Source organism: Gekko japonicus, unplaced genomic scaffold, assembly GCF_001447785.1.
Source record: "Gekko japonicus isolate JY-2015 unplaced genomic scaffold, Gekko_japonicus_V1.1 scaffold383, whole genome shotgun sequence".
In the NCBI taxonomy this organism is placed as follows: Eukaryota; Metazoa; Chordata; class Lepidosauria; order Squamata; family Gekkonidae; genus Gekko; species Gekko japonicus.
The window spans coordinates 700,372-713,464 of NW_015164193.1; the positions used below are offsets into that span (position 1 = coordinate 700,372).

Sequence of the window (13,093 nt, forward strand, 5' to 3'; positions counted from 1 at the left end):
GGTCCTGTGGTTGGGGGAAATGCCAGTCAGATGGGTATCCTGCAGTGCGGCACAGAAGCCACGCCGTACGATCGCATTGGCAATCGCTCTTTGTGTGCATGCGCTGTTGCGCAACCTGTGGAGATGAACAGCGGCGGGCGCCGGATGCCACGTAAGTCCACCGGGAACATGATCAGACGCCCACCCTTGGCCCGCGGTTTCAGGAAACTAGTACCTCGTAGGTACTAGTTTTTAACTCCGCACCTTCGGCGGGGAGCCATGGGTTTGCCACGGGAGCACTGCGCTTCCCAGATGTTGGGGTGAGATCGCGCCCGGAAAATCCGCGGGACTCCCATGCCTCTCCCGTGGCAACTTTGCCGTGTGACCGGGGCCTAACCATTTCAATTAATAGTTAAACCACTGTAACTCTAATGCAACATTATTAGGCCACGGAGGGTCATTGTCACACGCGGCTTCATTCCCTCCACTGGCCCCAGTGGGAATCCTTCCGACTCATCACCCGTGTCCTGGGGAAGGGTGCTCAACACCGTAGTGGGGGGGGGGCTGTAGTCTCCGGCACAGTCTCCTCGGTTGTCACCGGGACCTTTTCTTCCTCACCTTCGTTCATCTCGGTTAGGAGAGATACGAATTGAGGGGAAGATGATTCCTGACAATCTGTCAGGGTTTGATAGTCAGATCACACCACACAGTGCTTCATAAGAAGTATTCTGTTTATTGGTAGTTCATAACTATGACACGTGAACGTCTTTTGTCAGGAATGACCCAAAGCAGCAGGGTACTAGTTTCAAAACACCCCCCGTTAACAAGCAGAAGCCAATAATCATTGTGCCTGCACGCAGGGAAAAGAGAGCAGGCAAAATAGGAGCTGTTTGTTCAGAGTAGCAGGCAAGCTGTGTACTTGACAAAAGGGCTTCACAAACTCAACTCCTGGGGGCTGCTTCCTCTCCCAAAGCTCAAATCCCAATTCTTACTGGCAGCAGCCGTCAAGCCGTTCTGAGATAGTAAAAGTTCTAACACACTCTTAACCAAGCCCAGTTGGGAAACTGTTTCTCTGAAATAGGAGATAGCAAGGTTTCTGCCTTAATTAGCTTGCTGTGTAAATCATTTCTTGCAGGAGGAACCTCCGAAGATAACAAGTCAAAAGAATGCTTAACAGCTCATTCCAGTAAGCTAAACAAATGTCTTGTGCTTGTTAAGCTGGGTGGACTATACAATATTTACTGTTACCAAAAGAAAAAGAAAAAAAAGCTTATCAAGCAATTAAAAAAAAAACACCTTAGAATCCTTGGAGCTCTGCAGTAAGCGTCTCTGCCGGTAACCGCCCAACCGGATGAACCGAATGCCGGGTTAAGGTGCCTGATGCAGACACTCATTGCAGTTTTATCTGGTAAAGTGAATGATTAGAGGTCTTGGGACTGAAACAATCTCAAACTATTCTCAAACTTTAAATGGGTAAGAAGCCTGGCCCGCTGGCATGGGGCCAGGCATGGAATGCGAGCCGCCTAGTGGGCCACTTTTGGTAAGCAGAACTGGCGCTGCGAGGCTTTAGCTCAGCTTTGTTCATAGGTGAAACACTCCTGATGTTGCTTTGAGAAGAGCCATTTTCAGCTTTCTTTCCAGGCACTCCTCTAGACTGAGTTCTCTACCTTTGGCGCACTAGAGCAGGCATAATCCGTTCTCTCTCCCTTAGTTAATGAAACAGAGCTCGCAGGGAGATAAGCTAGTTGATCCCTCTGCAGCAAGGTTTTTCTGTCTGTCTCCCCATCCATCCATGATTTGTTGCCTGCCTTTAAATGAGGGTTTGCAGGACTTCTCCACCAAGACCAAAATGTTTGGGGACAAGCTTTGAAGTGGTTATATAGATAAACCCTAATAATGTACACAAGCCGACTGAGCTACTGGATGCCATCTTCAATGGGACACCCAAGAAACTGCCGTTCTTCATGGTGTGGGCGGAGAAGTTCATCACCAACTGGGGCCACCTGTTCCCCACCAAAGAGAGGCGTGTGGACTACATCGCCTCACGATTGCATGATGGGGCAGCAGACTAGTACGTGAGACTTCATAATTCGGAGGGTCCCGAACTCAAGAGAGTAGACGACTTCATGTGCGCTCTCTGAGCTCAGTACGAGGATCTGAATGCCAGTGAACATATGCACGCCTACTTGCGTACCTCCAAGCAAGGTAAGAAGATGGTGCATGAATACTCCAAGGAGTTTACAAAGCATGCCATGAAAATCTAGGACTGGCCAGATGGTGTGATGGCTGAGCAGTAGTGGCTAAGTCTGCACCCTGAGATTCATGAGAGGTCCTGCGTAGTGTTCAACTGGTGTCCCTCCACACCTGGATGGGGGAAGCGGCCGACAGGAGAATCGATTGAGGACCATCCACATAGACAACGCAGCCACCCTGGGAAAGGTTGGACCGCCAGTGGTAAAACCCAAGACCCCTAAACCCAAAGAGGGCTTGCAGGACCAGCGCATGAAGCAAGGTCTGTGCCTGAGACATGGCAAAGCGGGTCACTTCACTGCCGCTTGCCCAGGAGGTGGAGCCCCGGCGGTGCCCAGGAAGGAGCCGGAGAAAAAGTGGGTTCACACCCCAGCACGGAAGAGTGTGGCCCGGCCAAAGTTCCAACGAGCTCTGCAAACTGAGGTTCCAGCAGAGGAACTGGACACGAGTAGCAAGGAAGAAGATGAGCCAGCGGAAAAAGGCCAGGACCTGCTGTGAGTGGCGCAGAGCAGCATGTCCCTACTCCTGAGGCGCCAAAAATGGTGAGCAATTACCCCCCCTTTTCTTTGTGACTGTGACTTTAATGAACCCTGAACTCGGAACTCATGTCAGAGTACGGGGATTGATAGACTCAGGGTGTTGATGGGACTTGATCAACCCTTCCTTAGTTACAGGGCTGGGGGTCAAGGTGGTTAAACTCCCAGACCCCATTGTTTTTACCCAGATGAATGGGTCTGCAATGAAAGAACCCTGCAAGTATGAGAGTGTGCCTTTACGGGTAGGGGCGGAAAGCCATTGGGAACACCGGCCATTTGTCATCACCCAGGCAGCATGAGTCCCCCTGGTGTTGGGCAGCCCATGGCTACATGATCACGACCCGTACATCTTGTGGGATGAGGGCAAGATCCAATTCATCTCTCCAAAGTGTCAGGCTCACATGTGGTCTGCGGGGTGGGGGCCCCCTCCCCCAGATGAACCGGTGCGAGCGTGCCTGGCCAGGGAGGAGCTGGACGCTATTCCCCCAGAGTATCGGGACTTGGCTAGGGTTTTTTTATTTTCAACACTTTTTTATTGAAGTATTAAAAATGCATACAACTGTTAAAGTAAGATAAAACCACTTCAATTTTAACAAAAATTAGCTAGTACTAATAACAACATAATCTATACATCAATCATCAAGAACAAATATATAATCAACATTTAACTAAACTCAATATTGTACTGGATATCATATTTCGGAGAAGAAGTTTCTTTGAGGAGGAAGAAGCTGAAGAATTGCCGCCCCACTATAGAACTGATCCCCGAGCACAAGTTGCCTAAAGGGAAACTGTATGCGATTAGCCCAAGTGAGAAAGTGGAGCTGCGAAAGTTCATTGACAAGAATCTGGCTTGGGGGTTCATTTGCCCTACGTCCTCGTTTGCGGCCCCTGTGCTTTTCAGGAAGAAAAACGATGGGGGTTGAGACTCTGCACTGACTATAGGGGCTTTAATGCAGTTTCCACTACGAATGTTTAGCCCTCCCCCTAATCAAGAACCTCTTGGCTGAGGCGGATAAGGGGAAAATCTTTTCTAAACTTGATCTCCGGGATCCATATTTCAGGGTGAGGATTAAGGAGGGGGACGAGTATAAGACTGCGTTTAACACTCCACTGGGCCAGTTTGAGTACCAGGTGATGCCCTTCAGTCTGCAAGGGGTTCCCGGAGTCTTCATGAATCTTATCAATGAAGTGTTGCACAAGCACCTATTCAAGAGGGTCCTTGTTTATCTAGATGATATCTTGCTGTGCCCACCGACAAATCGTCCCACGTGAAGTTGGTGTGTGAAGTGTTGCGCACATTGCACAAGCACAAACTGTTTGCCAAACTCTCAAAGTGTGAGTTCCATTGCACCAAGATTGATTTCCAAGGCTATCGCATCTCCCCCAGGGGTTTGGAAATGGACCCAGCCAAGGTGCGGGATGTACTGGGATGGGAGCCACCTCGCATCTGGAGGCAGCTTCAAGCGTTCCTAGGATTCGCCAATATTTACAGATCTTTTCTCGCAAATTTTGCTCAGGTGAGCTTACCGCTAACGGATCTATTGAAAACTAAAGGAAAGGGGCCTGAGAGCACTCAGCCGGGTGCCAAGCTGATGTGGTCAGTTGAATGCCAGGAGGCGTTCGATCGATTGAAGACTCTGTTCACATCTGAGCCAATTTTAGCACACCCCGACGGAAATAAAAAAAATTATTGTGCAAGTTGATGCGTCGGATGTTGCTATGGGCGGCACCATTTTGCAACAAGGGGGGGATGGAAGGTTGCACCCCCTTGCATATGTATCCCGCAAGTTCAATGACACTGAGTGGAATTGGTCGGTGTGGGACAAGGAAGCGGGGGCAATTAACTCCCTTCTCTGTACATGGTGTGGCCTCCCTGACAGTGTCAAGGTTCAGTGGTTACTTTCTGGACATAACTTTCTCATAACCTCTAATGTCAACTTTTTTCTCCAGTCTGCAATTCGATTCAGGGAAGCTATTAACTGATCTATTTCATTTTGGTTGGTCTTACGATCACTTTGTTACCTCAATGTATTTTTAAAATTTGTTAATGTACTTTTATCTTTGACATGCCAATAAAGGTTGTCTGTCAGCTAAAGCCTCCAGACAATCTCTGCAGGCTAGCTGCAAGGTGGTGGGCTGCCCCTTGCTGGAGGTTTTCAGACAACAGATTGGATAGCTATCCGTTGGAAAAGCTCTATCTTGGAATTCCTGCCCTGAGCAGGGGGTTGCAGTCAATGGCCTATTAGTCCCCTTCCAGACTCTTACAGTTCTTATAAATAGTCTCAATCCCAAAAGAAAAAGTGGAAAATTCCAAACATTCAGCTATGGAGTACCTTATTGAGGATGCTTTAAATTCTTGTTTTTCCTACTAGGATAAGTGGAGACTTATTTTTTGCTACCCTGCTGAACCCACCCTGGACCAAAAATAGGGATCTTGCCCTTGATATCTCAGACTCAGAACTATACTCACCACTTCTAGTCCAGTTGCAGCTGCAAACTGTTCTGGCTACCCATTGGCAGTTACACCACCAGTTCTAAGGAAATCCATGGAGACATCTGCTATTGTAAATTTTTCCTGACAACCTTACTAGTGGACATGCCTGGCTTCTAGGAAATAACTGATCTGGCCCATGGAAGAATTACCTTGGTGAAAGAGGAAGTTGAGACAGAGACTGTAAACTCTCAGTATGATCCTCAAAATTCTTCCAGAGAGCCACTTCAGTGATGTAACTTCAGGGATATTTAGAAACTTGTGGGCAACTGATGGGGTTAGCTGAGCAGTGGGCAAAAAATCTGCTGCACCATTCAACAGACACAAGTCAAACCAAGCTACAATACTCTCTGTCACATTTTTGGCATTTCAGCTGAGTATACAAGCTTATAAAAATAACAACAAAAATACAAGTCTTCTTGACTGCAAGTAAACATATAGTATAGTTTTGTCAGCTAATGCTGTCATGGGTTGGAATGTGTGGGGTGCTCTCTCTCTCTCCTTTCTCCCTCCCATCCCCCGTGCCTCCTCAGCTTCACTCTGTTATCTGTCTGGTGTCCTTGAAGGCTCGGCTCGGCTGGGTCTTCTTTTCCCACTGGGAATGTAACTGCTGTCTCTTTGCCCGCATTTGCAGGTGCCTGCTTATTGGTTTTATTATATCAGGGGGTCTAGTTTGAAGGGGGTATATCTATACGTGTTAGCTCTTATCCCATTTCTGATACAAGAGTTCATGGTGTCCTAAGTACTAGTCCTCAATAAACAGAAACTTCTGAAGGAACGTTGTTGAGTTTCTTGACTGGGAAGCCTGACAAGTTTGGATGATCATCTGTCAGTACTGTAACAACGAAGGACTTGAAGCTTGTATCAATAACCATAGTAGGAAGCAAAGGTTTATTTTCTTATATAAAGCAAACAAGGGCTAAAGAGAGATTTTTAAAAACCCACAGAAGATGTTACGCTAGAAAGACTGATGACCAGAATGCTAAGAATATCAGGCAGACCAACATAACAGCAATCGCTGAAGTTCAGAATGAAGGCAGCTTTGCAGAACAGAACCATGAAATAGATTGTCTCTATTCACAGTGTGACCTTTTCCCTGGAGCTATAAAGGTCCAAGGGTTAAAGGTTACTTTTCATCCACCCATAATGAGATTTATGAAGAGGAGCTTTGCAGCTGCAAACTCTTAACAGGAAAATTATCCATTCCTATTGCAAGTTTAACTTTTGTAGCTGACAGCTCCATTGCTGCTAATTCCTTTCAAACAATAAACAACAACAATAATAATTATTACTCTTTCACTAAACCAGCTAAGGGCTGGTTATGAAACTGATTTCTTTTTCATAAGAATGGGGTGGAAATGGCCATACTCATAATCTCCTAGCAATAGAAGCAAACAAAAAAGGTGTGATTAAACCCTATTAACCAAGATGACTGCATCTTTGATCAAAAGTTTTTAATCAAGCTTTTAATGGACATTTTTTTCCAGCTTCTATAATTATTACTGTGCCTTTCCTATTCATGTTCTTCCCTTTGTCTTCAGAAAAAAACACCCCCAGACCCTGCAGAGAGCCTTACAGCTTCTATTTACTTGCCTTTTTTGAACTCAGCAAGAGTTTGATTCTGATGGTGACAAACATTCCAGCCTACAGAAGCCAATAAATGTCCCTCCCCTGCTAATTATACAGTGCTCCACTGACTGAAGTTTGTGAAGTCTGACTGAACCATCTTTTACATTCCATGAATGATGACTCACCTTATGTTGGGTAAGCTGCATCTTAATTTTATCAGGATCATTTGCAATTTCAAGCTCTGCATCTAAAGTATTTTCTGAATCATCCAGCCATTCCATAAGTTTGTTCCAGGCTTCATGGAACTGTAGGAGAGTAAAAATTCACTTGCATTATGTATACCTTTATAACCAAGCATCCAAAACATTCTACATGTAATAAAATATTAACTATAAATAAATATTACTCAAAGTCATGTCATCTAGCTACGAGCACAGCTATATACTGAAAAGAACATTTTAAAGACTTTTAATTTGATTGCAATACGTAATTTACCATAAATGTCTTATTCCTTCTCATAACTAATAGGTTACAATACAAATTTTATCAGCGGCAAACAGATGCATACAATAGAGTGATGCCGGAGAAAAATTAGTGAACCTATTTGTACCTGATGGGATTTTTATCTAGGAGTCAAGTTCCATGTGCACACTGTGGCTGAATTCAGACTGGCAGTTTGGCCCGATATAGGCACGTTTCACAAACGGATTAAAGGGGCCGGTTCACACAGCCACAGCTGTCAGGCGTTCCCCAGCCGTACTCAACCCGTCCTATGACGATTCCCTACCGAGTTAAAAAAGTACCAGGTGAAAGCCGTAGCAAACCCTGGAGGGCGCGTTGATCCTGCTTCCCGGAAGTGTGCACACTAAAAGCTGCAAACGAGCTGCATTGATAATGTGAACTGGCTGATCCAGTAGGGATGCGCATAAGCACCCATGCGCTATATGCACTGGAGCTGCCTGCGTCCTCGGCATCCATGGTGACTGACCTCTTGGCCTCACTCTGGCACCAGGAAGGTGCAGTTGATTGCCCTGGAAAGGCAGCAGTGATGTGACTGGATGTGTGCTGCTCTACCGCCCAATGCGGGGCACGGGCAGGCGCAATGGGATCCTGCCCCAATTGCTGACATGGTGCTGCGCCTATGCGCATGTTGCCTGAGTGAAAAAAAGCCACTTACAGCCACGCCTCCGCCAGGGGCAGGCCAACAGTGTGAACGCTCCCTTGTGCCTCCTCCTCGGTATTCTCCCGCATCAGTAGGTGCAGTGTGACCGGGAATCCCTGGCACAACTTGGTCCAGGTGTTTTTGCCCCGCCTCCCTTGCGCTTCATACTGCCAGTCTGTCCTCAGCCTGTCTCATTGGGATAATTCCCACCATGAAAGTTAGATGGTACAAACCTCACACATGTACAATCCTGTCTATATTTTCATATTGGAAACCTTTTGTCTAAAATAGCTCACTTGACAAAATACATCCAATGTGAAAAAACATACATGCCAGAAAAAAACGTTGAAAATGAAGTCTCTTTCCAGTTGTAGCAATTTCCTGCCCCTCTATTACTTAGAACATACATGCAAACTGAAATGGTGCTGTCTCCATATAAGGGTGATATCACCTTCGTATTATGATTTGTCCCTAAAAGTACATTGCACTTTGAGCACAATAAATGCTGTCTCTAAGCTGTGGAGTTTTGTGAGCAAAAATTCTACTTTGTGAGCTACTGGCATTAAAGTCGTGAGCGTGCAATTTGGCTACTGTATAAATTAGTTTGCTCTGAAGTTTTAATTTGAAGAGCAGCCCAAAGGGAGAGAACTCAGATTTGATTGTAAAATCTCCCTCAGCCTTCATCGAAATACCAACATGAGGAAAAAAGCATTAGGCCAATGAGCAAATGGGAACTGACTGCAGAAAAGGTGCTTGTTACATAATCATAACAATTAAAAGGAGAATAATTTATTTTGCAAGGTAGGGATAAGTGATAATTCCACCTTCTAGATGAAAGTATCTTGTGGTGTGATGGAACTGTAAAAATAGCTGCTCTGGCTATAACCAGTCACTCATTCTACTAAACAGTGTCCTTTAAAAGACTTGGAAAGTACCACCTGTTTCAAGAATGCAACTTTAGTTACAGGTGTGCTACATTTGCCACATTACCTGCTTGGCTCGTTTCCTTGCATCATCCAAAGCTCTTCCTCTCTCCACTAAGCGCTGGACTACCTTTTCCCATCTACTCTGGACACTGATCAGAAGATTCTTAATGAGGACAACATCTTGTTTCTGGCTAAAGTATTTCAGATGTGTTCCAGTTTTGTCCAATTCTATAATCTGGTCACGGTGGGCATTCACTTCTGTAGCAAAGACCTTCCAAAAGAAAGTTGACATTTGTAAAGACTCATAGTTACACACATATAAAATAAATGATGTGCTGGCTTATCTATTTTATTACCTAGAGAAACTATAAAATGCCATTTATAAAGCTGTAAAATGTCATTTGGACTTCAGTGTTTCTGAGTTGCTTAAAACATTAATATGAGCCATTCCAGTGCCTTGTCAGGAGTGGGAAGAAGAGTGATACACCTCCACTGCTGTTTCTTTACATACCTTGTGCTCATCAACTTGAAACAAGACAGTGTCCAAAATAAGACTTGGTCGAGAAGCTGCTGTCAAGGTTTGCTCAGCTTGAGTAAGCCAGTTGATAAAGTCTTGTAGTGAGTTGTGGAACTCCATTGCCAAACTGAGGGCTTCTTCCAGTTTGGTCTGCAAGAACATGCCATACTTTAATTGTGGTGGACAGTTTATGGGGAATTAAACAGTTTTACAATTAACTGTACATTGGAAGAGAACAACTTTCCCCACTAAATTGTTTCTAGGATAACAGTGACATACTTTGTATTCCTAAATAGATTAAAAGGTATTTTTAAGTGTTTTCTACAGAAAAAGACAGTGAGGAAAAACCTACTGGGAGTGAGCATGCAAGAGTATCCAGTCCTATATACAGATTTCTGTGTACTGAAAAAAAACAACCCTGCTTCTTAATGCTAAATGATCATGCTTACAAGTGTCTCAAAAGGATTCCAAAAACAAATATGTGCACTTCAGCTTTGATTATGATTGCATGAATCAGGACCATATGCATCAGTACTGCATGAAGAATAGTCACAATTAATATAAAACAGGGTTGGAGAGCTGTTTGGCCAACTAGATTGAACATTCCTAATTAGAAAGAAGTCTACTTCCTGCTACTGAACAAAGACCCAGTTGACATATTTATGGAGCAAGCAAGAGGCTTTGTATGGTGGGACAGATGGGTCCAGCTGATGTCTCATAGAAGAATATTATGAATTAGGTATTCAATTGTGAGTCTGCATCAAGTGTAATACTACAACAGAAAAGCAAATTGTTCCAGCTTCAATTAAGAATGGTTCCACTTTTAATTCAGTTGTTTCATTCTAATGCAGGGGTGGAAACTAGTCAGAGGGTCAAAAATACTGATTTTACTGACCAAAATTCCAAAAAAAAAACCTGACCAAATACGGACAAAAAACTAACAAATTATTGAACAATTTAATGTCAGCCTATTTATGAATTAGCGTTTTAAAAGGCTGCTATGAAATTTTTTTTTTGCTCCCATTAAAAAGAGTAGTTGTTCCTTTTCAGAAAGTTTTTCCGGTTCATCACAGATTCTACTTTCACTGATTACTTCTCTCACAGGTATGCAGTGCTCATCACTGAAGGCTTCAAGAGGCAGTGGTGCTGAACTCTTACAAACAAGATTCATTATGGTTTTTGTGAGTGTTTTTACTTCACTGTGTATCACATGCACCAAAAACTCTTCTTTCTGGAACACTCCACTGAACTTTGTAAATAATGCAACAAAACATCACCTCTGCTTTCATTGTCTCATGTTTTAAGAGGTTAATTATGTTTCTATACTTTGTAGAAAATTTCACCAAATCACTTTTACGCTTAGAAACAAAGTCCTTAAAGTACTTCATAACTGAACTGAAAACAATCTGTCTTCTCACTGGGAAGTCATCATGTTTTTCCCCAAATGAAGTAACAAAAACAAAAGAACACAAACTGCTTTCACAAAAAACAAAGAAATACTAACTTTACTGACCAATTTTTTAAAAGTCTGACAAGTTACTGACCAAGATGAAAAAACGGACTTTTACTGATTTTACTGACCATTTTCCACCCCTTCTAATGGTCTTCTGTTGAATTTTGCATAACTTCAGGGAATAGAACCAAAGAATTAAACAGACAATATACCTTTCAGTGTCTACAGAGACTATGGACAAAGTCCCATGAATGTGCATTTCCAGAACTGTGAGATTCGGGGATCCTGGGAAAAGTGCATCCATTTGCCAACATAAAATAACAACAACAAAGTAACAGAACCCTCTTCAAAAACTAGCCTTTGGTTTGCTTTAAAAAAACCCTAAAAATGTAAAATTTTTAGCATGTAAGCTGCTGTTTTTGAAGGGGTTTCTATTATTCTGAAATGCCTTCTAAACCAGTCCCTTTAATGCATAAATAAATAAGTACTTTAAATAGGTATTTTTGGCACACAAAAGGAGAGTTCTGAAGGTATTCTTTTGTAGTTTTGTTTTGTTTGTCTCTTTTACAACATTTAGGCTTTATCTTTCTGGGATCCCTGAATCATTGTTGCAGATATGTGTGTTTATAGGACCTGCAGAAAACAATCTCCCCAGTGTCTGCAGTCTACATGAGCAGAACAGAAAAACTGAAACAAAACAAAATAAATTTTTAAAAGTATGAGCCATCTTGGACTGCTTGTTTGATTTCCCCCAGAATGGGTTTGGTATGAAGGGCAGTTTGATCAGAAAGTACAAAGATGTGATAGTGAAATCAGCCCTAAGTGGATTCTGTTATCATCTGTAGATAGTCTGCCTAGGGTATGAGAAAGGATGTGCCCACTATGCACTCACTACGCAATTACTCTTGTCCAGCAAATGCTTGAACCACGCCTCTGAACCGATCCATCTATATATATAAAAGAAAGTCCCCTCACCATAAAATCAACGCCCAGGCCAAACCGCTGGACCTAAAGACACCAAATTCGGGGAGAGCGCTCCTACTGTGCCGTAGGTGCTCGCTAAGAGGGGATTTTTAGAAATTCGACCATTAAGTGGGTCAAAAGAGGGGAAATGTGCTCCCCCCATTGATTCCTATGCGGCTGCCAGACAGCTGACTCTCTGCACCCCCCACTCTCTGATTGGTCAGCTGCAGAGCTGAGTGTTCTGAGGTTAAAAAAAGCCTGTGAGGTGAAGCAAAGCTGCTGGCCAAGCTTCTCTGATGGCTTCCAACACACTTCCCCCACCTCCAACACCTAACAGGCGGTTGTCTGTCAGGTGCAGCTCCACCTCCACAGTGGCTTCTAATACTCCTCCCCCTCCTACACTGGATAGGCAGCTACCTGTCGAGTGTTGGACATGAGGTGGGATGGCTTCCAACACATTCCCCCCACCTCCTACAAGTAACAGGCGGTTGTCTGTCAGGTACAGCCCCACCTTCCCTGGTGGCTTCTAATCCTCCTCCCCCCTCCCCCTCCTACACTGGATAGGCAGCTGCCTGTCAGGTGTAGGAGAGGAGGTGGGGTGGCTTCCAACATGGTTCCCCCAACTCCTGCACCTAACAGGCAGTTGTCTGTCAGGTGCAGCCCCACCTCCACAGTGGCTTCTAATACTCCTCTCCCTCCCCCTCCTACACTGGACAGGCAGCTGCCTGTGAAGTGTAGAAGAGGTAGTGGGGTGGCTTCCAACACACTCCCCCCACCTCCTACATCCAACAGGCGGTTGTCTGTCAGGTGCAGCAGCGGTTGCAGGATGCTTAAAACCACAAGGGAGCCTGCCCCAGCAACAACGCCTTAGTGATCCTGCCAGCCCTGCCTCCACAGCAGTTTCTAATACTCCTCCCCCTTCCCCGTCCTACACTGGACAGGCAGCTGCATGTCAGGTGTAGGAGAGGAGGTGGGATGCTTACAGCCGCCAGGGAGGTTTGCTCAGCAGGATTGTCTTAGCACTACTGCTGGCCCAGCCTCCCCGATGCCTTTAAATACAACCCCCCCCAACACCAGACAGGCCGGTGTCTGTCAGGTGTAGGAGCAGGACCAGGGTATGAATGTTTATGGAGAGATAGTAAAGAACATTTCTAGGAGCTATTTCGATGCGTGCCTCCCTCATGAACCTGAAGAAATGTCCACCATGTCACCACTACCTCACACCAACTCCCCCTCACACCTCT

General features: G+C 44.7%; 1 protein-coding gene across 1 annotated transcript in view; it reads right to left on the reverse strand.

Annotated features, from left to right (window-relative positions):
* DST (dystonin) overlaps positions 1-13,093 on the reverse strand; it is a 484,671-nt gene that overhangs the window by 48,703 nt on the left and 422,875 nt on the right. Inside the window, exons 75-77 of the mRNA XM_015408298.1 lie at positions 9,428-9,583; positions 8,981-9,187; positions 7,014-7,133 (exon numbers count right to left, since the gene is read on the reverse strand). Of these exons, the coding sequence (XP_015263784.1) occupies positions 7,014-7,133; positions 8,981-9,187; positions 9,428-9,583 (483 nt within the window). The remainder of the gene's footprint in view (positions 1-7,013; positions 7,134-8,980; positions 9,188-9,427; positions 9,584-13,093) is intronic.